Source organism: Mytilus californianus, unplaced genomic scaffold, assembly GCF_021869535.1.
Source record: "Mytilus californianus isolate M0D057914Y unplaced genomic scaffold, xbMytCali1.0.p SCAF_6, whole genome shotgun sequence".
Lineage (NCBI taxonomy): Eukaryota > Metazoa > Mollusca > Bivalvia > Mytilida > Mytilidae > Mytilus > Mytilus californianus.
The window spans coordinates 100,397,177-100,424,715 of NW_026262712.1; the positions used below are offsets into that span (position 1 = coordinate 100,397,177).

The 27,539-nt window shown below is 32.9% G+C and overlaps 2 protein-coding genes across 2 annotated transcripts in view; both read right to left on the bottom strand.

Annotated features, from left to right (window-relative positions):
* The window catches only part of LOC127704233 (receptor-type tyrosine-protein phosphatase mu-like), a 120,910-nt gene extending 113,467 nt beyond the window's left edge, over nt 1-7,443 (bottom strand). Inside the window, exon 1 of the mRNA XM_052208186.1 lies at nt 7,378-7,443. Within this exon, the coding sequence (XP_052064146.1) occupies nt 7,378-7,438 (61 nt within the window). The 5' untranslated portion in view covers nt 7,439-7,443. The remainder of the gene's footprint in view (nt 1-7,377) is intronic.
* Nucleotides 7,444-12,456: 5,013 nt separating this feature from the next.
* The window catches only part of LOC127706689 (hemicentin-1-like), a 78,693-nt gene continuing 63,610 nt past the window's right edge, over nt 12,457-27,539 (bottom strand). Inside the window, exons 8-11 of the mRNA XM_052211348.1 lie at nt 21,821-21,926; nt 21,281-21,336; nt 20,242-20,333; nt 12,457-12,489 (exon numbers count right to left, since the gene is read on the bottom strand). Coding sequence (XP_052067308.1) covers nt 12,457-12,489; nt 20,242-20,333; nt 21,281-21,336; nt 21,821-21,926 — 287 coding nt within the window. The remainder of the gene's footprint in view (nt 12,490-20,241; nt 20,334-21,280; nt 21,337-21,820; nt 21,927-27,539) is intronic.

The following is a 27,539-nucleotide window of genomic DNA, read 5'->3' on the forward strand; positions in this document are numbered from 1 at the left end:
GTGCGTTGGTGGTTACGCTGAAGTGCGATGGTGATTACGCTGAAGAGCGATGGTCTATATAGCTAACTGTGACGTTGACGTTGATTTTTACGATGAAGTGCGATGGTGTATACTAGCTTAAACGCAATACCACATTAAATGTGGTTGTGTAGTGCTTAGCGTGCTAGCCTCGTCATTTGGAATCTGGTCAGGTGAACCAAAGACTTTAAAACTTAAACTTTCTAATTCTCCGCCTAGCCTACATCAATGGAGCCAGAGATGGCTCAGATTAAGTATAATGGATTCGACGAAAAGGAGGACATGTCTTTACATGGAGTGTTCAAGTGCGATATAAAAAAAAACATTTAAGCGTGTCGGTCTATAGTTCTAAGCAGGATCCATCTCATTTTATGAAATGTAACTTGTTATCGTCATGTCGTAGCTGAGAAATTACTCACAACAATCATTCATTTGTTTATCTGATGTCGTATACCAGTTTTCAAGAGAAAGAAAAACCGCCAAGTACATTTATGCTTGACTGCTGTCGAGACGTATCACGTGTTCAACCAAAAACTTTAGAATGGATTTATCTCAGGAATAAAACAAAATTACATCATCTTGATATATCAAAAACATTGCTGATAATTAATTTTAGTATTTAATTGTCCACATAAAATCATGTGAAGCATACTTGAAAAGAAGTCAAAATTACAAAAAGTTTGCGGCATACTTCCGAATACTGGTTAGTCCATCTGCAGACCAGGGGCCGATATCATGAAGCAATCTTAGTGCTTAAGATCATCTTAAGATCAACTTATCTGCTAAGAGTGTATCTTGAAGTAATCTTAGAATGATTGACAGCCCTTAAAATTCATGTCCCACTCGCAATCCTAAGAGTACGCTTTATCCTTCTCGGAACGCTCTCTTAGTTTTAATCTTATCAACTGGGTATCTCGAACGTCGATACTCAACTGAAGATCGTCTTTGATTACTCTTAGCAAATTTTAAGTGTATCAACATTCTTTTTTTACTGAAACCTTAACAGAAAATTCTAAGAGTGGTCAGAGGCACCCCTATCACTCTCTTAGTTGATAAAATAGCGCTTGCAATGTTCTTCCATGTGCGTTCAAGAGAACAAAATAGGATATCCAAAAGGGTCTTCAGAGATCAAACAAATCCATTGGTTTTCCTAGACGATCGTAAGATTGTCCGTGATTACAGAATCGGAAAATGTCCCTAGTAATAGCATTTTGTTCTACTGAATAGCTGTAAGCATTGTTTACAAATCGTCTTTGTTAAAGTTGGCTTTTCTCATAAAAAATAAAGAGATGTGGTATGATTGACAATGAGACAACTATCGTCCAAAGTTCATATGAAGTGGATGTAAGCAATCATAGACAACTTTCAACAATGAGACAAGAAAAATATCAAACAATTCAATTGAGAAAACCAACGGCCTAACTTATAACAAAACAATTACGAAAAAACAAATATGATAGACATGAACCAACGACAACTAGTCCACTTAACTACAGGCTCATGACTTGGGACAGGCACATAACGAATATGGCGGGGTTAAACATGTTTGTGAGCGCTCAGTCTTCCCCTAGTTGACAGTGGAGTTACAGCACAATATAAGAACAAACTATAAAAATCAGTTGAAAAAGGCTTAGCTCATCAGATCGATACAAAGCAGAAAAACTTCAAACAAAAAAAAAACACAAACCGAACGTGGCAAGGTATTTATACATTCATAACAACAAAAAAGACACAAAGTACAGATCTGAGAGTACTCGCAGTTACTGACAGCTAGTTCAAAGCCAATAACAACTAAGAACAAAATCATGAATCTAAGACTAAAATGTCAATCACTACACACACAACATCCAAAGGATTTAGTGTAAAGACGTTGTTAACAGTCAGAGAAAAAGCATGACAAAATATAGGTATCGACAGATTGTAGTATCGTGAACGTGCATATGTGTAAAACAATAACATTTAGTATGGTTTTAATTTACATTTACAGATACCAAAATCAATATTTATACCAATACAAAAAAAAAATATTCAAGGATCTAATTACACTCAGTGTTGAATTGGTAACCTTTTAGAATAAGTATATTTAAAGGATTGATAAGTTTACCCAGATCGTATCTAAATTTCCGGGCTCGGTAAACAACATCACCGTAAAAGTTTTGCTGTGTTATAATAAGTTTTCTACAGGTACAGCCTAACCTTTAAAAATCAAATCTTTGTATCTATAGACAAATTTAGTAAAGGTTTTAAATAATTTGTGTTAACGAAATTCATGACTTAATAATTTACCAGTAATACATAGATAACGTTCATTAAAATCCAAAACGTTACTACAGACACGGGCATACCGAACGAGTTTGGATATATAAACACCGCAAGACGGTGCCAAAGCAACATGACCGTTCAAAAAAGAAAAATTAACGATATGGAAAGACAAATTGTCACTTGTTTTCTTCGGACCGTTTGGAGCACCTCCTTTTGCCATTTTTGTTTTTATTCAATGTTTGAAAATATTTCGTTAATATAAAAATAAGGAGATATGGTATGATTGCCAATTAAACAAATATCTACCAAAGTTCAATTGGAGTGGATACAAGTAATTATAGGCAATCGTACGGCCTTTAACAATGAAAAAACCCATATCGTATTGTCGGCTATAAAAGGCCCCGACATGAAAAATATGAAACAATTCAATTGAGTAAACTAATAACAAAACAATTTACGAAAAACACATATGACAGACATGAACCAACGACAACCATAAGAGAAAAAAACGGCAACTCATGCACTCAATTGCAGGCTTGGTACAGGCACATATAGAATGTGGCGGGGTTAAACATGTTTGAAGGCGCCAACCCTCCCCTCACCCTGGACAGTGGTGTAACAGTACAACATAGAATAAATTATAAAATTCAAGTATTTAATTTAATATAGATAAGAAGATGTGGTATGAGTGGCAATGAAACAACTATCCATCCAAATCACAATTATAGGTGAATAAAAATGCAGCGGGTTTAAACGTTTTAACAGGCGACAAAGTATGTTTTTTTAGCGTTCTTTTGAACGCACACATGAATTTTACTACCGATTTTGCTGCGAATTCTAATATTCTCTTCAAAAATCAAAGACGGTCACTTCGGAAAAGTCGACAAGAGTGCTATCTTAACTCACAGTCGTAAGTGTATACTAAGATAGGTGTAAAATTGTTAAGAGCTCTTAGTACCATCGTAACGTTCTCGTAAAGCGTTCGTAAGTCTTCTTTTAAATGAAACTTAAGATAGGTTTTCATGATACAGGCCCCAGGTTCCATCGTTCAGCCGCTTTGTTCCCCACAATTTGCTGCCGGACTTGGTTTTAGATATGTTTGTAACCTCCACCTACACAGCTCAAAAAACTGTTCGGGACTTGAATCGTTCGTGACTTTCTTTTTCCTTTCCTTTCCTTTCCTTTATTAGCATGAAACCTTCATTTACAAAATCTCATCCGCCTGCCTGCGAATTCCTGTTGTATTTAAAGTAACGGTGTATTTAAAAACGTCACAATATTTAAGCGTCATGCCAAACCATCGCACTTCAGCAAAATTACCATCGTACTTCAGCGCAGACCATCGCACTTCAGCGTGACCGTAGCACTTCAGCGTCCCCATCGCACCTCCGAGTCCTACATATATATATATGAAATAAAACATTCATTCATTCATTCATTCATTCACAATTTGCAACAGACGAATTTACAGTCAAAATTTTAAGGAAACTTTAATAGTGATCATTAACATTTCCGTTTTGAAAAGGGATGTTCCTTTGGCATCTCTTACTGTGTTTATACATCCCAACTCGTTCGCTATGCACTTGTCCGTACTGACGTTTTGGATTTATATGAACGTAATCTATGTACGACTGGTAAATTATTAAGTCATTTTATTTACCACAAATGACATGAAAACGTTTACTAAATTATTTGATATATACCAACATTTAGTTTAGAAGTTTGTCTGTACCAGTAGACGACTTATTGAAAAACGGGAAAGCACATCATAATGTTTACGGTGATGTTATTTACCGAGCCCGTGAATTTAGATACTATCTGGAAAAACTTATCGATCCTTAAAATAAACTTATACTAAAAGGTTACCAATTCAACACTGTTATAAGATCTTTGAACATTGTTTTTTTTTGTCGGTATAAATATTTATTTTGTTATCAATAATTCGAATTCAACTAAATATTATTGTCAAACAAATATGTACATTCACGGTCCTACAATCTGTAGAAACCTATGTTTTGGCATTGCACAAGGTCATGTTTTCTCTGTCTGTTAATGGCTTCTTTACACTGAATCCATTTGAAGTTGGATGCTTACTGATACTTTAATCTTAGATACATGATTTTTATCAGTATTTATTGGCTTTGAACTAGTTTTCAGTAACTGATCTGTACTTTGGGTCTCTTGTTTTTTTTTAAGTTGTTTTTGTGCTTCTTATCGATCTGATAAGTTAAGCCCTTTTAGCTTATTTTTAAAATTTGTTCTTAAGCTGTACTGTTATACCACATTCCAAGGTAAGGGGAAGCTCGACAACATGTTTAACCCCGCCACATTTTGTATGTGCCTATCCCATGTCAGGAGCCTGTAATCTAGTGGTTGCCGTTTGTTGTTGTATAACATAATTTGTTTTTGTTTATTATTTTATACATAAATCAGGTCGTTAGTTTTCTCGTTTGAATTGTTTACATTTGTCATTTCTATGCCTCTTATAGCTTGATTTGCGATATGGGTTTTGCTCATTGCTGAAGACCGTGCAGCGACCTATAGTTGATAATCTTCTACGTCATTTGGTCTCTGGTGGAGATTTTGTCTCATTGGCAATCATACTACATCTTCTTATTTTTATATTTAAAATAAATTTGTGTTAAATTTATGTATTTTCAGTGCGAATGAAAATTAGTTTGCAACGTAAATTATCTATTTTTTACAACCCGAAATGGCCATTTACCCTATGAAAATAAATAAAACCGAGCAAAGAAAAATTATTTCAAACTTTGTTTGGGAAACTTCAAAATCAATTAGAAAGAGCTTGACTCACCACATTAGTACTAAGCACAAAGACGAATAATAAAAAAATTCAAAAGACACAAATCGTCGATCTAAGATAACTGTAAGCTAGTTCAAAATTCAATTTCAAATTGTAACTAAACCATGCTATCCCAGACTTAAATATCAATTAATAAACTTCCGACAGATTGTGTGAAAGACGTCAAATAAACTCATCATAGATACCAAGATGAAAACTTTGTACGCAGGTTTCGTCTACAAAAGAGTCATCAGTGATACTCGAATCAAAAAAGTTAAAAAGGCCAAAAAAAAGTACGAAGTTAAAAAGTATTTAACAAAAGCAGTCTTACAACACCACGACCTTGTGTATAAGACATAAGACTGCGAGTGTTAAATATAATAACTGGCTAGCAGTTAGATTTGTGGATTTGTATTAAACTGTTTCAAATCAAATCAAATTGAATGTTAGTAGTGATCATGACAACATAAGTCAGATAATTAACATAAAATATTAGTTAAAAATTGCATATGTTTTTGTAAATAATAAATCTCTTTATGTCGTTTCAATTTGTCAACTGCCATCTTCTAAAAAAAATCTAAATAAACGTGTATATCCGAAAAAGTCCCTTTAACTTTGCCAGGGTGATTTAATTCAACAGGTAAGGATTTGCTAATTTGGTTGGTATGTTTCCCCAACGCTTTCATGTTTAACCCTTGTTCATATTAAAATTATTGACGTGTTATATATAAAGAAGACAAAATCTTAGTGGATGATATTTAAGGAATAAGTCCGCATACAGAGTTCATGTAGTAACATTATAATCTTTTTCAAACCAAACGTTTCATAACTTGCTGCTCTCCTCGGTTGATATGTTATAGACAAATAAGAATAGTATATATTATGATAACTCTGTTTTAATTAATAAAAATGTGGATGCATCATTACGGCAGCAATACAACGATCAATGGGCACGTCTACCCAATTATTCATATGTCAAGTTATAAATCACTGCAAATCTACAAAATTTCGAAAAAAGTTCCCATCAACACTAATAAAAAAAAAGTGATAATAAAAAATCCGGAAACAAACAAATAACATACGGATATAATTTGAATTCGAATTCTAGAGAGCTTAAAAATAACAAGACTCTAGTGAAGACAAGCAAAATTTTGAAATTGAAAATTTCAACTTCGATAGAACATTATATTTCCCATTGATATTTCTGTAAAATGTCACCAGGCTAATTTGGACTTATATTTGATTTTATCATTTTATTTAGAAATTTGATTTTAGAGAAATATGGTTTTACAAATTTAGAAATTTACATGTCACGAGAAAGCATGTATTATCTTAACTAGTGACATTTGATGAAATACATATTTGCGACAGATATATTTTTTGTGAAGTTACTAAAATTAATATGAGAAACTTTTATCCTTAATTCATACTAAAGGTTTAAAAATAATGTACAAAAAAAATGGGGGGGGGTGTGTGTAATAATGATATTTTTTTTTTTATATACGAGTAATAATTATGAATATCTTTTATATTCTTTTTTTAATGTGAAAGCTGTCACTTATGGCTTAAGGTTATGAGATGTCATTTTAATCAGAGTATTTCTATATTACACGCTTGTCATATTAATTGAGTATTGTCTGTTTTCAATATTTAGTATAAATATTGTTTATGAAATATGTTTAAAATAGAACACAAAATAGAACTGATAGAGTAGGGTAATACCATACGTAGTATTGTACTATTACAGTAGGAGTCATATTGTATTGACAATAACCATTGTATGAAAGTTCGGCTTGGAATTCAATGATAAAACTTGAATGTATTGGATATTCGTGAACTGCACCTACTAGTTTCTGTCATTGGTGTTCTAAATACTTTAATGTTTTTCTGATGAATCTACAAATAAAAGTCATGACCCCGCAACATTCAGGAGCCAACCCAGTACCAGCAGCCTCCTTTGTTACAAATACATAGCAGATTGAAAATTTTCAAACCGTCTCATAATATACCAAACTTTCTTGGAAGCGCTACCATATTTTATATATATTTGCATATATTGTAATAAAGAAATGCACTTCGTGTTGTATAATCAATTTTTGAAACATCATATTACCACGCAGTAAGTGTAATATATTCGATATTAGTCATTTAAACCCTGTTAATAAATAAAGAAGGATATTTTACCAGATCTGTCTATTGTAAAATAACAAATACAACGGTCCTTCGATCCTTTTTATTTATCAATATCTAGTTTCTCACTAAAATGATACGAGTGACTGATTAAACTTACTTACCATCATCACACACATAAACTCTCAGAATAATTAAAACGACAGCTATCACAAATTGCTTCATAACGGAAACCACAACCAGGAAGTTAATATTTTAACATAACAATGTTCATAAAGAAATAACCGGTCTTTTGTTGGCAAATAGAGCGTGAATTAATATGAAGTGATATTTAAACATATTACATACACAACAAAACAAAACAAAACATAGTCTTTCATAGCTTTAAACTATACTTTATGTGATTAATTAGAAACGGTTCTTTCTTTTTAATTCTGAAAAAAAAACTAAATTGAGGTTAATGACACTTAAAACTTTCCGACACATATAAAATAGTTAAAAAGGTTTTTATATATAAATTACTAGTGATAGTATGACTAAATTCAGCACTATTCACGACAATCTTCATTATCTATCACTATTGACAAAGACCTTACTTTACAGCAACTAAAAAAACAGGGTTACACTTTAAGGAATACGATTCCATAATTGATCAAAACTACGTATTTTTCCCATCGATTTAAAGACAATTCTAAACGAAATTGCATTGCTTACTTATAAAGAAAACTTTAAAAAAAAGTAAAAATCGTCATCTAAGGGCAATTACTCTTCCCAGGAGTCATCCAATAGCTTCAACTAGTGGTCTCATTTGTAGATCTTGTTTAGCTGATCATTTATGTGGTTTACAGCAATGCCATGCAGATTCTACCTATCTATGATGGTTTTCGAGATTAAAGAAAAAACTAGAAAATATCAAAAAAACGTTATTTATGGACAATAACTATTATAAGGAGTCAATTTATTCTTTTTGTGGAACTTGGAAGTAGGCAGATAACAGAGTTAGCAAACTTTCATTTCCTTGCTCCAGCTTTTGATACTGTTTTTTTTTTCAAAGGCTAGAAATGAAAGACGATTTTACAAATCGGCTGTGTAACTTAATAGATAGACATGCTACGTACGTATAACAATTTAGAACTATCAAATATTGAAAGATTAAAAGCAGCAGACATCTTTATTTATTTAAAGATCACAATTAAGGATGCTCGCTACTCTTGTTTTTGAATTTTTGCCAGATGTTCGGAACCCTCTGGTTTTATCCATGGCGTGACAGTTTAAAATTTTGACCGCTAACCCCTACTTTTCTTTTCATAATTTTATAACATATAGTTTATAAAGCCATATTTGGAAATCTTCTAAAATCCTTGTTATTTTTTCATAGTTTTTGAAAGAAAAAAGGTGCCAATGTTAAATGTATGAAAAGTCTAGAAAGAATCATTTCCCGCCAAATTTTCATTGCCTTAAAATAATAACCTGCAAAATTGGAAAGAAACCACTAAAATGAATACTGATACCCACAAAGACAATATAGAATAAGGGGATGTGGTATGACTTCCAATGAGAAATTTATCCAACAGAGTTCAAATGAGGCGGTTGTTAGCAACTATAGGTTACAGTACAGCCTTCAACAATGAGCAAAACCCTTACCGTAAAGTCAGCTATAAAAGGCCCTAACATTACTTCAAATTTTACGACTAAAACCACTGCAGATTACGCGACAATAAATGCCTCGCTTTTTAAACATGAAACTAGTGATTTAATGGTATAAGCTGCATTTTTTGTTTAGCAGAGAAAATCTCAAATTTGCAGACAACTATTTCCGGATATGAAACAACAAGAAACTTTTCTTTTCTCTAAAACACATGTTTGTATTTTAATGAAAAAAAGACAAAAATACTGCTATATCTACGTGTATAAAAATTATTTTTTTGTTTTTTAAATGTAATACCATGTTCTAAGATGTATGTTTATGTCAGTTAATCACAAAGCTTTCAAGCATATTTACAAATGTATCTATAGAGCATGTCAATGGGACTTTTTCAATGACTGCATGCCTCATGTTCTTGTGACATTTTGATCCTTGGTAATCTAGAGGATTGACAACTGGAAATAATAACATATGTCACATGCAATGCGGAAATTAACCTCCACTTTCAGTGCACTTGAATATCAAAACGGTTTTGATACAAACTAGTAATTTAGTTTCTTTGTTGTGTGTGAGTTTTGTTGATCCATATACCTCAATAAAGGAAAGAGGATACACATGACTGTTGTTACGAGCATTTTAAAATGGAAGAAGCTGATAGTTTGCTCCCGTTGCATTTGCCTTAACTCAATAGAAATATCATGAACAATTATGAATATTTTGCAAAATTGTGATAATGCTAACTTTTTAAAAGAAATTATAGAGATGCTCGTGAAGAAACGAGTATTTTTGTCAAGTGTTAATTTAGCACAAGAATAAGTTATCAGTGTATCAAATAATCATGCTTTTTGTTTGTTGTATGCGATATTTTATGAAGTAAAAAGTAAAATAGCAAAAATACCGAACTCCAAAGAAAATTCAAAAGGGAAAGTCCTTTAGCAAATGGCAAAATCAAAAGCTGAAACACATCAAACGAATGGAAAACAACTGTCATATACTTGACTTGGTATAGGCATTTTCTATGTAGAAAATGGTGAATTAAACCTGGTTTTATAGCTAGCTAAACCTCTCACTTGTATGACAGTCGCATAGAATTCCAACCAATATTAATATAGGACGTACGGCATGATTTCATATGAGCAGGTTAAGTACTCTGAGCTTGCTTTCAGTAACTGCGAGCATTCTTTAATACGATATTATTGTTATTTATTTTGTGTTTTTGTTATGAAGTTATGTTATAATTAAGTATTTTTCATGTTTTTGTATGTTCTATAATTTACGTATTGTTTAACTACCTAATCGAGATTTAAAATAGGTAGGGAGTTGAGGTTTTAATAAACTAGTTGAACCCTGCCACATTTTCGTGAGCCTTTCCTAGGTGAAGGATATCGTTAGCAGTTACTGTAGTCGCATGTCATGACATACAGTTTTTCGTTTCTGTTAAATCTTTTCTCAAATGTTATAGTTTCGGTACAATTTAGGACTCGACATATTGTATAGACATTTGTTCATTGTTGAAGACTGTACGTGGCCCTTGAGGTGTATTTTGGTTTCGTTAGACTGCTGTCTCATTGGCGCATTCCCAATAGTTTTTTTCTGTTTTGTTTTCGTTCAAACAGCAGGAACTGAATATGGAAACCGATATGCTTTTTTGCTTTTTGTCATCTTGAAATATGGAAAGTGTCCAGCAATCAAAATTTGCACTGTATGGAACATACGATCTGACTCCAGTTGGTTCAAATACCTTTATCTTATAGATACAATTGCTGGTAGAAGCTAATTTTCCAGGGATTCAAGCATTCTTTTTGCAGTCAACGTTTAATTACTGATCTCAAGTTATTTACATTCTGCGAAAGAACTAAAGACTACAATGCATTTGATCATATTTTCAAGAATTATGAAATGTTTAAACAGATAAGTATAAAAACTTCAACGTTTTAAACATATATAGTTGTCTGTCCTCACGAATTCGCAGACAAATTGAGTAAAATAATAAATCTGAAATTATTTCGTAAATATTGAATTTGCCGCTTTACGTATATTTTTTCAACATTGCCTCTTCACAGTTCAAATTCCATAACTGTATATATTTGACCAGTTGCATAGCCCTTAATAATATAATTTTTTGTGCAGAACATCCTTTACCAAAAATGAAAAAAAGAATTAGTATTATTTAATCAAGGGCTCAAATTAATAATTTTATTAAAACCAATTTGGGTTTGAATATGAAAGAGCCGAAATAACACGTAAAATATTATCAAAATTTTACAATTATCCATATGATTGATGTTTTTCACGCTCACATTGCTGTATATTTTTATAAGGTTTTGTTGCATCAAAAGATATCCTTAATAAACATTGGTTAACTGGTAACTGAAAGATAGATATTATTATTGCGAGTAAGAATACAACCGTCTTAATATTTCTTTTGGCTAATACCTCAATTTTGTTAAAATGTATCATAAATTGGAATTCTAAGCCATTATTAGGCATGCATAATTTGATTGTGTGTTCGGAAATACACCAACATGTTGTTAGAACCTTATAGTACTCACATGAAGCTGTGATACTATGAATTTTAGTAAAGATTTTGAAACTGGTCTCACTGTGAAAAAAAATGAGAGGAAATTGGCCATATCACTCTGTCTCAGCAATAGTGACTTTGTTTTTCTTGTTCATTTTTTACACAAACTGTTAAAATATGTCAAAAGCTATATATCAAGAAATAATTATGTCATAATGATGTTAGAACCTCAAAATGTTTAAATCAAAGATTAAAAGGATTTGTTTGTGTTTTTTGGGGGATGGAGGGGAGGATGGTCGTAGAAATTTCGAAATCAATTAAGAGGAAACTGACCCTTGTGAGAAATTAAAATAGAGGAATTGGTACACTGGAACTAAGGATCCTATACCACAAGACACAATTGGTTTAATGGTCGATTATCTTTGGGCCTTATGGTTCTTTGGCTCTGTAAAGGTGTCGAAACTGCTCGCAAAATTATCAATTTCAATCCGTGTTCTAAATCGCTTCAAAATAAGAATACTTTCTAAAAATTACAGCAATATCCACATTTTTTTTAAATGAATGTTGGGAAATTGTAGAATCCTACAACTTTCTTATCTTTCGAAAAGAGAACGTAAATTTGAAAAAAAATTGTTTTTTGACATCGTTCAAGACTACATGTTTTTGTTTGTACCTCATTTCTTAGTGTAAAAATAAAATTAAGAACTTTTATACACTTGAGTGCAGGAAAGATTCCTATTTAAACATTAAATATCTACCTACAATTACGAGTATCTCTAAAATTCATATATTTTTTTTTTTTTTTAGAAATCATCAATTTCAGTATTGTTTTCTAAATGATATAATTTTCACTATGTTGAAAGTTCTGCATCATTAATATTAAAATTATGGTCCAAAAGCAAACAATACACTTATTTGTCAGTCGTTTGAATCAACTTAAGAAAAACAAATATTTTGATAGATTATATTGTTTCCCGCAACTTCCATCTTTTTTTAAAGATGCTCGAAAGTTATGAGTCGCCTTATGATTGCTGAGCTTAAACTCGCCACATTCTATATTGATCTGTCCCAAGCCTTTTATTCAGTAGTAGTTGTGGTTGTATCGATATCCTATCATATGTGTTTTTTGTTAATTGTTTTGTACATAAATCAGGCTACTGCTTTTTTTTTTTATTGTTTTATATTTTGTCATGTCAGGGCTTTTTACAGCTTACTATACGTTTTTGGTTTTGCTCATTGTTGAAGAGCGTACGGTGACTATAAATACTTACATCTTCGTCTTTGGATCTCTGATGGATAGTTGTCTCATTGACAATCATAGCACATCTTCTTATTTCTATATTTATAGGTTGGTACTATTGGGCGGGCGGGTATCTTTTTTTGTGTAATACATTAGTCCTATAGTTTTCAACCCACAGCCTTGAAACTTAAAAGAAACACTGTTCACAAACTTTTTTAATTTTTAGATAAGATGATGTCTACATGTTTATCGTGGAATCTTGGTAACTTAGTTATTTCCTTCAGAAGTAAATTTCAAAAGCCGCTACAATTTTTTTGGTGTCTGTGTAACCCGGTCATTTGAGTCTTTGACCCATTTTTTTTTTTACTTTTATCAAGTCTTTCCTGAACTATTTATTTAGGATTGATTTATTTATTGTTAGTTGCTTCACGTCCAGTGACAAATATTTCCTGCATGTTCAGGACGAGAGCAAATTAACAATAAATACAATAGGTAGGTCCTGTAATAGAAGGCGTGAAGGATGAAGGTCTCGGAAATTTTGAATTCCACTGGAAAATGAGGGTTATTGGGTAAAAAACAGAAATTTTGTCTGCAACAGGCCACCTACAGACCCATGCATCAAAGAGTTGTTGCAAGGTTTCTTAACCTGCAGAGAGCGTGGCACTCTCTTTACACGAGGCATCGGATTTAACGTCCCCATTCTTACCGGACGAAACTGCGTACTTTTAAATCCCACACACAAACGGACACCCAATTTGGCAAGGGTTTTACTGCCGGTCGGAAGGAGACCAAGTGACCATATTTCTACTCCCCAGTCACCCTTGGGGAACTTATTTAAGATAATCATGATCTATTTATATTTCAAAACAAACAAAAGCATACGTCGAAGGTAAAGTAATTACAACAAAGACTGTTGTATATACATGCATATATATAGATAGATAGCGCTGTAGATAGTAAATTAGCAATTGGTAGAAAATAGTAATCAAATGTTGTTTCTATTATATTTATGTGAGCTCTTCATTTTTTGAATAAGATTTGGATTTTAAAATATTTTGGCTTCGAGCATCACTGAACAGACATTTATTGTCGAAATGCGCATCTGGTGCAGAAAAATTGGGACCGTTAATGTTATTACACAGAAAAAACACGAAAATAGTTGAAATTAAAAGAAAACCAAAAAATAACGGATTTCGGAAAAAAAAGGAAGGGCAAAGTGTCCTGTCCCCTAATCACTGTGATATTTAGACCTATAACGCATGTAACGTTTCTTTTATCAAGAAAACGGTGCTTATTTTGCGACTTTAATGGACCGGCATAACTACAGCCTAAAATGCAGAACAAACGTTTGACCACCAATCGTATGATGTTGCCCAACAAGACAAATAGTCTATGACAGATGTTTTATACTCCCATGTTATAAGAATATGAGGATGGCATGGGCTTTCATCTTTTATATACCAACAGTGGGTAAGTTATTAACTTCAGCTGGGCTATATGACTTTTTTGTTGTCTTTGGAATTTATGCTCGAAATACAATAAAAAGTAAAATCACAAAAATACTGAACTCCGAGGAAAATTCAAAACGGAAAGTCCCTAATCAAATGGCAAAATCAAAAGCTAAAACACATCAAACGAATGGATAACAACTGTCATATTCCTGACTTGGTACAGGCATTTTCTTATGTAGAAAATGGCGGATTAAACCTGGTTTTAAAGCTAGCGAAACCTCTTACTTGAATGAAACAGATTCTTATTTGCGAACAGTGTAATAATGGTGTTACAGGAGTAACCATTCCCGTTTAAGGCTCTCGTGGTTCCTTTATTTAAAGCATTATTAAATTGATTCAGAGACAAAAACTGTATAAAAAGTATTGAAACCAAACGTATGGAAGGCGTTCCTTGACAGTCATAGTTCATTGCTTGTTCATCCAAAAGCACTGAAGGTATTTAGGTTTTCTTTACTGTCTTTAAAGACCACACATGTGTTTGAAGAATCGAGAACACACACAGGTTTTCTTCGAGGGACCTATGTCGTTAGATTTCCTTTAAGACATCATTTTAACATGCCAGGGTAAAGAGCATGAATTAAAGTTGTGTAAGCTACAAACAGAATTTGGCTTGTACAAGTATTTGATCGTGTGTAGGAAACATCTTACTCACCAAGCAATTTCTGAAGAAGACGACGATGAAAACGATGTTTCATCAACATATGTAATATCAGATATATTGGGAAAATTATTTCGCACAAATATATTACACTAGAACTCATGGAGCTTTGACTATGCGAATGTTTAAAACCATATATGGACAATGAGTGGCCCGGAATTCTAAAACTGTTATGCACTTTGCATGTTAAAGGACCCTTACAGCAATTCTTTCTGAAGGGTCCACAGAAGACAGCTAATGTCAAAATTATTACTCATACAATCTCGATAGTCATATTTGCCGCTGACAACCGGTATATAATTAATATATTACACTAGAACTCATGGAGGATGGACTCTGCTTTGACTATGCGAATGTTTAAACCCATAGATGGACAACGAGTGGCCCGGAATTCTGAAACTTTTATGCACTTTGCATGTTAAAGGACCCTTACAGCAATTCTTTCTGAGGGGTCCACAGTAGACAGCTGATGTCAAAATTATTACTCATACAATCTCGATAGTCATAACAAAAAAAAAAACAAAAAACGCTAACCTATCAGAACTACATTCAAACCATTTTATTCAGTTACCTAGTAAAATATTAGCCGCTGGCAATCGGTATATAATTAAACAGAAACAAAATTAACTTCAATTCATTTTTAAGAAACTACGTAAAATTCAGAAATATATCTTTAAATGTAAGTGTAATGTTAAAAATATCAATTGAAAGCCATAAGAAAAACTCAATTACTGAACTTAAACCTCAATTTAAAAAAAAAAAATAGCACCATTTTTTTATTCGACGACCAGGCAAAAATTAAAGTTTAAACATTTCTCGAAACGAAAAATCACAATTTAGCTTACAGGTAGGGTGGTCCATTAAAGTTGAAAGTTCGCTGGCTTGGTAATTCCACTATCATGACTTACGTTTATTTTTTCTCGTAATTATTTTTGGGAACGTTCTAAAATCCAAAAGACCTTAGGGTAATGCTATTTTGAATTCCGTGTCACTCAATTCAACGTTTTTCGACATTAGACAGAATCATGTCATACAACAATCTTTATATGACACCAGTTTACGTGAATCATAGTGAAATTAAGAAATGGACGACAAGTTGCGAACACGTGTTTTTAAAATCCTACTAAATCATATTATCAAAATATTTTTTAATAAATAAAATCTCTACAGAATCACACATTTAGATTTTAGAGATGGTTAGAATAGCACCAGTGTAGTCTTAGTCAAATTTACATTTAAGTAGTAGCGCCTTCATATCGTCGTTGAAACGATTCATCAGATGGCAAGAAGTTTTTCTTCCGTTGTGCGATGATGTTGAAGGCTTTTGATCATTGGTATATAACTCCACACTCTTGCACCATTTGCTTTTCATGATCTGCAAGAGATTAAGATAAGAATATTTAGATTTGTTAAATTCACCCAAAAATTCATTAAAACAGTATTTGTGTAAAAGTGTTTTGAATAAATGGACTTCGTCAAATGAATTAATCATACTAACTGTTTACCAACCTAATATTCAATTAGAACTTGATTGAACAATAGGGCTAAAAGATCTTAATTGTACCAATATTAACATACAATCGCACTCCATCACTCAGAAGAATTTATTGTTTCCGATTTGCTGGAGAAAATATCTTGCGTTTCAACGACTTATATGCATGATTAATTATTATCTATGCACAATTCTGGGCTATTCAGACCTTCAGTTTAACATTGTAAACACATGTTACTTAAACAACGAACGCCAGTTGCACTTGGTACTCGAGCATCATAAAAGTAGACCAATGATTTGTGTACCTATACAAACATATCATTTGAGCATATTATGAGACATGATAGAATTCATTTGAAAATAAACATGTTGACACCGATTATATTGTGCTCAAAGCAAACAAAAAGAGAGACATATAGTATTACAATCAAATGTTTAATTTGAATAATGACGATTGAAAATCACTGCTAGCTTGGGGATGGCATAAGGTAAAAGAGCCGCCTCATAGTCGATAAAGTAATCGTAAGAGTTACAAACAAAACTGTAATTCAGAGTTTTTGGAATGACTCATGCCATCATTTAGATAAAATCTTGGAGGGTTTACAAAATTTTGAACTGATAAAAAAAAGAGTGGGAGTAATGAAGTTATAACGTTTCAGTGCTAATTGATGGACTGTACTTAACTGTATATCTTTGGTTTTCAAACACAAACGGTAATGTTCTAGAACATTCATGTATGATCTGAACAACCATTCTAATAAAAGCTTAGGCTAAAAGATAACTTACATTAACACAAATATCGTACTTAGATAGTGACAGATAGTCGTTTTCTTGAGAGATACATTTTCATTGGAATACACCTCCCTATTTTAAAGATCAGTCTGTATCTCTCATTTCTTATACCTATACCAAACCAATTGCAACTAAAATTTTCAATTACAAACACATATTGCAGAATCGCACGTGTGCAATTTCCACATTCATATATAATCTGAATGGCCACGTCATTACTGGTGACCTAAACATTGTAAATAACACTTCTCTCCGAAATGTGTTATCCAGAAGTCCGAAATATCACCAATTGGAAACACAACTTCAAAATACCGATGATTTCAGTCGGGGATTATGCCAGGCAATGGGTTGAACACGAGAAAGAAGACGTAGATACTCATTCCGAATGGATTAAGGCTGTGAGGTCGTTGATGTAAATCATTATTAAACTACACAAGTGTCCTTACAAACAACGTTATATTGCTTGGTCCTCCAATTGCTCCACGAAACTTCTTTCTAACTTATTAACATCACTTGTATCAGCAATCAAAACCGCGCTTCAAAGTAATTGTGAAACTACCTATTCTAGAGTGGCGTGAATTAGATGTGGATACTTAAAAATTCCAAAGATCTTTTAGAGTACATACAATAGAAGATTCTTTCATCTTGCAATAATATTAAAACATTTGACCTTTCTACATTTTACACAAGAATTCCTCATTCCAAACTAAAAGACAAATTGAAAGTGTTGGTCCTGCTTTGTTTTATAAAAAAGAATGGCCAACGTAGATACAATAACATTAACGGTACCATTTTATTCTGCACCAGATGCGCATTTCGACAATAAATGTCCCATCAGTGATGCTCGAGGCCAAAATATTTGAAAATCCAAAGCTTATTAAAGAGATGAAGAGCTATAATCCAAAAAGGTAAAAAAAAGTAAGTATCTTGTCTTAGGGAGGGACACATCTCACTTTGTACAAAATCACTCTCTGAAACTGACAGTATCAAGATGCTTGATTTCTTGATTGACAACATATTTGTTACGTTTGGAGGACGTGGTTTCAGCAAACAATCGGCATTCCCATGGGAACCAACTATGCTCCTCTTCTTGTCAACTTGTCCCTTTATTCATATGAGGCTGACTTCATACAAGAACTTCTTAGAAATCTGACTGGCCACGTCATTACTGGTGACCTAAACATTGTAAATAACACTTCTCTCCGAAATGTATCATCCAGAAGTCCGAAATATCACCAATTGGAAACACAACTTCAAAATACCGATGATTTCAGTCGGGGATTATGCCAGGCAATAGGTTGAACACGAGAAAGAAGACGTAGATACTCATTCCGAATGGATTAAGGCTGTGAGGTCGTTGATGTAAATCAGTATTAAACTACACAAGTGTCCTTACAAACAACGTTATATTGCTTGGTCCTCCAATTGCTCCACGAAACTTCTTTCTAACTTATTAACATCACTTGTATCAGCAATCAAAACCGCGCTTCAAAGTAATTGTGAAACTACCTATTCTAGAGTGGCGTGAATTAGATGTGGATACTTAAAAATTCCAAAGATCTTTTAGAGTACATACAATAGAAGATTCTTTCATCTTGCAATAATATTAAAACATTTGACCTTTCTACACTTTACACAAGAATTCCTCATTCCAAACTAAAAGACAAATTGAAAGTGTTGGTCCTGCATTGTTTCATAAAAAAGAATGGCCAACGTAGATACAATAACATTAACGGTACCATTTTTTTCTGCACCAGATGCGCATTTCGACAATAAATGTCTCATCAGTGATGCTCGAGGCCAAAATATTTGAAAATCCAAAGCTTATTAAAGAGATGAAGAGCTATAATCCAAAAAGGTAAAAAAAAAAGTAAATATCTTGTCTTAGGGAGGGACACATCTCACTTTGTACACAATCACTCTCTGAAACTGACAGTATCTAGATGCTTGATTTCTTGATTGACAACATATTTGTTACGTTTGGAGGACGTGGTTTCAGCAAACAATCGGCATTCCCATGGGAACCAACTATGCTCCTCTTCTTGTCAACTTGTCCCTTTATTCATATGAGGCTGACTTCATACAAGAACTTCTTAGAAAGAAATAAAAGACGATAGCAGTATCCTTTAACTTCACTTTCCGCTATGTAGATGATTATCTCTCACTAAATAATTCAACATTTGGTGACTTTGTTGAACGCATCTGTGAACGCATCTGCATTCACAGATGACGACAGATATTTTCCAATAGTCGAAACTACAATCCCAACCCCTTATCCCCGAATGTGAACTACCGAATTAGACTTATCACTGCTTACTTTTCCGGGTCGGTCTGCTCTGTCTATAGTTTTCTATGTTTTGTTTTGTGTACTGTTGTTTGTCTGTTGGTCTTTTTCTTTTTTGGTGATAGCGTTGTCAGTTTATTTTCGACTTATGAGTTTGAATGCCCCTTTGGTATCTTTCGCCTCTCTTTTTGAATTCAGCGCCTGCAAGTAAGTAATGCTTGTATTAATAATATGAATTGTCGAAAGAGTAAACTAGGGAGATCTTGCTGTGCGGATACTGTCAAACTGCACGCTAGGAGAGAGATGTGTGTACAGGTGTAGTGTTAGGGTAAGGGTTAAATGTTCAACTCGTCATCTCACTATCAATATGCTTTTGTTGTCAGAATGAATCACCTACATTTAAAATAAATGACTTGTTCACTAACTAGGTGCATACTATAAAGCAGCCAATTAAGTTGTCTTTTTTGAAAAATTAAAAATTCAAACTTAATTGTCCATGTAATCATTAGTAATTTTAAACATATTCATTGGTAGAATTGGAAAAAATCACATTATCGTAGTAGATTTTATATAGATTGCGTACGCAGTATCAAGTTCTGCATCTTTTGTCTTTTTGTGCCAACTTTAATTAAAAGTTAGTACGTAATAACAAATTTTTCATTTGAAAGGGTTTTTTTTATTAAGGGTTTTGGACGAGTGACTTGCTCCGTCAATTTAACGTTTGATTTCGTCAGTTTTTATGGAACTTCCCCTTTTTTATTTGCCTTGGATTTCGGTATTTTTTTCAAACTTTTTTTATAACAACATGTCTGATTTACCTTGTAGAGATCTGCTTTTAATTGAAATTATTTCATTTCAATAAAAAGCGATAAAAAAATCACTTACATTTTCTGCAGCAGTAACCTCTATTTCAGCGCTCTGTTGATCATTATGGTATGTATGATTGACATGTATTTCTCCATAGATGTGAGCTTTAACTGAAAATTTATCAAGTATTCTTTAATTAAATTTTCTATAGATAAATTTTTTTTTGAGAGTGTTTCATTTACTACTATCTAGGGAGTTTGAATCAAACTTGATATTTGCTTTACTTCGCATTATTTTCGTTTCTGCTTGAATGTGGATTCAGAAAAATGTAATCCAAACCCCCAAAAACCCAACAGCGATCCCCTGATATTATGATTCTAAGAACATAGATTGCATTGGAACATCCAACAATATACTTGTCATGTATTTAGAGACAATCATTGTGATCAGTGTGAGGTAATGAAGTCATACAATAACGAATTGAAAGGTTCTCAGTCCGCGGTCTCAGTGTGATATTTCCATAAGATGGAATAGGCCACGTTTGCTCCCATTTCACAAAGAACCGCGCAAGGACAAATATAATATGTCGATGGTAAGAGACAAATTTGCAAAAATATGGAGATTAATAAAGCCCCGAACAATATATTAATAGTATGGAATTTCAAGAAACGAATGAGACAGCCGACATCAACCAATGAACTGCCATGATAACTTATCAAACTGATGTGAAACTACTAGATATCAAAGTGTGTTTAGATAATATAAAAGGTTTTCTGTGTTTGATTTTATAAACTGCACACAGACGTAATCACTGAATAGGAGTCGTAGTTATCAAAGAATTTTACATTTATTTTATGTACACTAATGATGTAGTTTTCTTTGACAACATTTTGGTTTGACAATGATTTTGTAATTTCTACTGCTGGTTAAAATAGTACATCGAAATTTGTTTTCACTTTTTTTTTCAATAAATGATTTTCTACTGCAATGACGATTTCGTCCTCTGTTACTTCCATTTCAATTGTTGTTTAACGTAATAGACTTTTCTGCTTTTTGCCAAGTGTTTTGATGCATGTATTTGTTTTTACATAATTAATCTAAAAATCTAGAAACTAACCTCTCGTTATATCAGTTATTTCATAATCCGGCGCCTTCTTTGAGTTGTACCATTTCCTTCGGGATTACAGAAAGATATTCATAAATCACTTATATATATATAATATATTACTATATTTCTTGAAAGGGTTTGCGTAGTTTGTTATTTTAATTTTATTTTATTGTCCGTGTGCGTTACCATTGTAAAGATTATGAGTTTGTCTCAATCAGCTTTGTAATGGGATTAAAAGACTTTTAGCCTCCGAATTACAGAAAAGAAACAAGTTACAACTTGAAAAATCCGAAGGAGCATACATGTACATCTCGTGGACACGTTTTGTCCTATCAGCGAAATGAGCACATATAACCGCCGTTATGCATGATATTTGTGGATTGTTTTGGTAATACTTGTCTGTGTGTTCTTTTTGGAAAACGAAGTATAAAAACGACGAAATGATAAACTATATAGGCATAAGCCGTATCGTGGGAGGAAATAACGCTACAAAAAGAAAACAGAAAGCTTCCAACGTGTCGAACTTGAAGATTCAATAACTAACAATACCTTTTCGCATATATAACCACAACTGTCATTACTACTACAATGACTAAGACACCACAAACTGTTCCCACTGTTATTGGTATATTTCCTGATTGCTGTTGCTCTGGTTCTGTAAACATAAATATATTGGTTGTAATTTACTTAAGCGTGCTGATCAATAAGATTTAAAGTAGTATTATATATTATTACACAAATAATGTGTATTATTATTCAACATTAAAAGATATTTAGCGACAAAGCCGTTAAGAGTAATAATCAAAGCAGAGTTAGCATGTATTAGATAACAGAAACTCAATTTAGCCGAAACTACCAATTTCTGAAGTATGATTAAAAATTGGCCGATCGGGTAAGTTAGTTGACCTACCAAACATATGTTATAAAGATATTGATTTGATATTGAGCAATTGTTTTTAAATTGTTTATCAAAGACATGCATTTCTTATTTGTATGCCCTTTCAATTTTAAAAAGCTTATATTTGAGTAATAATCAATATTCTACAATATATTTTCTTTCTCATAAATAGTGCATATTGTAAAAGTTGTTTGATTTATTTTCCAGTCTTGATGATGACTTTGACTGTTCATACACATTTATTGATATACAGTTAAATGGTTTTCACAGGTTAAGGCTGTGTCAAGGGATATATGCAAAATATCGTTTTTTGTACCTATGTAAACTAATGACACGCTACAATTATTTTTCTTAATGTTTCCTAAATGATTTTCTTCAAAATGTTGCGCCAAAAATATCCATAATGTTATTATTTAACCGTTTATGTACTACTTGCCCATATTATATTCCTAAACGACACTTAGTTACCTATCTGAACATAACGCGACCTGACTCAAGTCAGATAAAAGCCAGGAATCTGAGCAGCTTTACAATTTAAAATTTAAAATTTAGAAGAATAATATATTCTACATTAGTAAAATTAAACTGATCATTCTCAATTCATTTGTTTAAATTGCGCAAATCACACACACACACACACACACACACACACCATAAAAAAAAACCACCCACACACACACACACACACACACACACACACACACACACACACACACACACACACACACACACACACACACACACACACATATATATATTACACATCTGAACAAGTTTGTATAATAAGAACAGCTCGTGGTAATCTAGATCTTTATGCGAAAATGCATGACGATAATAAAATTGAGAATGGAAATGGGGAATGTGTCAAGGAGACAACAACCCGACCATAGAGCAGACAACAGCCGAAGGCCACCAATGGGTCTTCAATGCAGCGAGAAACTCCCGCACCCGAAGGCGTCCTTCAGCTGGCCCCTAAACATATATGTATACTAGTTCAGTGATAATGGACGTCATACTAAACTCCAAATTATACACATGAAACTAAAATTAAAAATGATACAAGACTAACAAAGGCCAGAGGCTCCTGACTTGGGACAGGCGCAAAAATGCGGCGGGGTTAAACATGTTTTTTGAGATCTCAACCCTCGCCCTATACCTCTAGCCAATGTAGAAAAAACAAACGCACAACAGAACGAGTTTTCTTAATTATTGTAAATTGTTCCTTCCTTAATGCTGATGCATATCTGCCTCCTTCTCATACATTTTTGAATTGGTGTGGTTTTAGCGTTTTTAAAAGAACGATATCAATGTAGGTTATATTTTCATTACAAAAAATTTTTCACAGCAGATTTATTGTTATCATGGTTATCAATTGGTAAACTTTTTGTAATGTGTATCACAAATACAGAATGTATTGTGAAATATTAAAATAAGAAGATGTGGTAAGATTGGCAATGAGACAACTCTCCACAAGAGCCCAAATGACATAGACGTAAACAACTATATATCACCGTAAGGCCTTCAGCAATGAGCAAAACCAATACCGAGTATGATTCCTTCTGCAGGAATTTAAAAAAGGCATGTTAAACCCCCATTTGCTGACGGTAATATCATTTATCAGGCAAACTAGTTGAGGAATTATCTTTTTTACATGTATTTTTTAAATCTTTCTAATAGCAGATGTATTCAGGTAATTATACAGATGCTGTTTAATTATTTTGTCGTGTATTTTTATTCTATAAAACAAGTTTAATTATTCACGACATTACACAAGATTGCTACATTGATGTATGATATATACACTGTTCACACACAACTTCTGTTTACCTGCATTTTTGTATACTTACAGTTGAAGTCCGTTGCGGATGATTTAAGTAACTGTGGGAATTTCATACGGTTAAGTTTATTGTTGTTTTACTTGACAGTTGTAATTGTTTTATCAATTAAACGGGTATATGCCAAAGTATTGTGTGCTAACGTGTACTTTGATATTCTGGATCACTAATCGAGAGACAATAATGGGGGGGAATTAAGATTTTAAAAACTAGTTTAAACGGAGATACTATAAATGTTTCTGTCTCATATCAGAAACCTCGCCAGTGGTTGTATTTTGATATGTCTTGCTGCATTTGTCATTTAGGAAATTTGGTTAGTGGGAGAGTGTTGCTACTCTTTCTTACAACTATTAAGAACTTTTCTAGACCTCAAGACAAGATAAAAAATAACATATTGAAAAGACACTTGTCTATTGATGAAGACAGTATATTGATTTCTACATGTCATTTGGTTTTTGTGGTCTTAGGATGTTGTCTGCTTGACATACATAAATGTATAACTCATTTCTCCATTACTAATGATTCTTATCCCGTGTTGATTGTTTTATATTTTGTCTCTGATTCGCTGTCTCATGAACAAATTTCTCACTATCCTTCTATTTAAACTAATCTGTTTACTAGTTCCACATATAGCTACTGGTGGCCTTCGGCTGTTGTCTGCTCTATGGTCGGGTTGTTGTCTCTTTGACACATTCCCCATTTCATTCTCAATTTTACTGATTAATAATAAATATCCTTTTTTTTTTACACTAGTTTGATTATAATTCAGTGATTAAAGATGTAACGTATAAGCAAGGGGAATGAATATTATCTCTCTTCCTACATTCCTATAGAAAAAGGGTAATAAAGTCATGAACAAAACGTCAGATTCCACAATCAACATATCCTAGTATTTATAACATATCTTAGTATTAACCTTCCCCCAAGGGTGAATCGAAATATGTTCAATACAGGTCTTCTTCCAACCGGCAGTAAAACCCTTGCCAAAGTGGTGCGTCCGTTTGGCTGTGCGGGATGTACAAGTATGCAGCCAAATCCGGTCAGAATGGGGAAATTAAATCCGATGCCTCGATTGCAATCGTCAATTTATTCTTCGTAAGATTTATAACCTTTTAATTGTATCTTTTCTCCTTTTTCGTACATTTTCGTGAAAAGTATAAAAGACGAAGACAGCATCAATAAACATGTAGACAAGAATTACCGGTAAACATTAATAACTGATATTAATATTTAAAATGAATAGTTTTGTTCCAGGTGAGCGATATCAGCTATATTGAGCCTCTTGTTTCTATTGAATCGTTTTGGGTCATAGAATACCTCTTTTGGAACTGCATTTGCTTTTTTCGAGTTCATATTGATATATGATAGAATCTTCAACTGCGGCTAGGGTAAAGTAACAGGAGATCATACACCTGCTCAGATTCCTGACCCACATTTTAGTTGTGGTAGGTCGGGAAAATGTCATTTACGAAGCATTTTTAGGTAGATAATATGTACGAGGGAAACACATAAACGGTTAGTAAGGTACTTAAAGGGTATATTTGGTGCAAAAATATGGAAGTAATTAAATTTGGAAACACTGAAAGGTATATCATTATGTTACATTGATTCCTATCAAAATGCCGTTTTGCCAATTTTAATTATCACATGTTACAGTAAACTTTTCGACTCTATATGAAAAAATATATATATTATTACTAGTAACGAATAATCGAAAAAAAATTAGATGAATTTTTTATACATTATATACCTATATGGAGTTATTTTCTCTTGAAGAATCAACCCGGACGATACCAAGTTTCAACGAAATTTGCTTCAAGGCATAAAATAATGACCTTTTACTTTCCTTGATTAAAATTGCAAACTATAATTTACTTAAACATTTGATTCGTTTGATAGTTAAAGTGTGTTGTTGATTAAGGCAGAAACAATCATGTCCTCCATTTATTAAGACTGAAATACAAAAAATCGCACATTTTAATTTTCGAAACAAATAATGAGATTTTGGTAATTTATCGCTACAATAAAGGGACATTACTTGAGATGAATTTAATAATGCAAAACTTTTCATCACAATTTTAAAACAAGCCAGAATTAACACATTCGTGTGTAGGATTTTGATAATCTTATTAATTCACATAGTATTGGAAATCATACTTTGACCTATGGATATTTTTTTGTTTTATATTTACATGTATAACGATTTCGTGCTCTATTCGTGTTAGTTCTTAACCTTTTACATCTTTGTATATATTTTACTCTATCAAATTATCAATTGACCAAATATTGCTAATTTCTATAGAATAACAGCCACTTACTTTATGATAGGGTTGGGTTGGGGGGTAGGGGGTGGGGGGGGGGGGGTATACTATTTAATTCTGACTAAGTTCTCTGTTCAAAAAAATTTGTATTGCCATTCAAAAGTGAAGAAAACAATTACTCTGAGCAGTTCGTTAAAAATTGTTGAAAAAAATCATCTGCTTTTCCGCGATGAAAATGTCAGGAAAAATGAAAATAAATAGCTTCCTCCTTTCATAAACTAAGTTGATACAGTAAATTACTTACAAAGTGACTTGTATTTTTCATACATCGTAACAATTCATTTGCGCCTTGCTTCATGCAGCTACAATTATATTTCTATTGAATCTGAATAATGATTGCTAACGTTCATATCTAGATTAATTATTGAGTTTTATTTCACATTAAAAATGAGCCGTAGGGCGTATTAAAACCTGAACGCATCAGAAAAGAATATACCACTTTAGTGTGGTCGGTAAAATAGGATGCAAATATATGAATGGCCGTTCGTGTCATTGGCGGTATGTACATACCGTATGAATTTGTCAACGCGTTGGTTTTTACTTTCAACGCGTTGGTTTTACTTTCAACGCGTTGGTTTTTACTCTCAACGCGTTGGTTTTACTTTCAACGCGTTGATTCGTAATTCATACGGTATGAAAAACCAACGCGTTGGTTTTCAATTCCATACCGTAAGTTTTGCACTTTTGTCAACAATCAAAATGTTTGTTACAAAGTATTTTCTAAAAATATCCTGTCGTCATTAGTGTATCTCTCTAACTATTCGGACAGCCTCCGGATTTTTCTTGAGATTGGCGGTAAAGTATAAATATGGCTGAATCGTCCGCAGCCCGTCTGCAAATGTTAATAAACAGGGCACAAAGATTGAATACAGAAGCAACTGTTGTCGAAAATTAAGATGACGATGATTTCTTGTCTGGGTAAGGTCCGGTAAAAGATTTTTGATAATCAAAATTTAAGTCAAAACACTTTTATTTATATTTATACACGTCCCTGTTATTATTTTATTGATGCGGTGTTGTAACTTGTATCAAAGGGGCTTGTCTAATTGGTCAGGCGAGTTTTAATTGAATATTTTTATAGAATATTAAGTTTTTAGATACAGCTCTACTTACACTGTCAGTCATGTCAGTGTCATCATCTTGTGTTGTTATTGTAACCCAAACAATATACAATTATGGCCTTCAAAAGTTAAAATCAACATGTACACTTATTA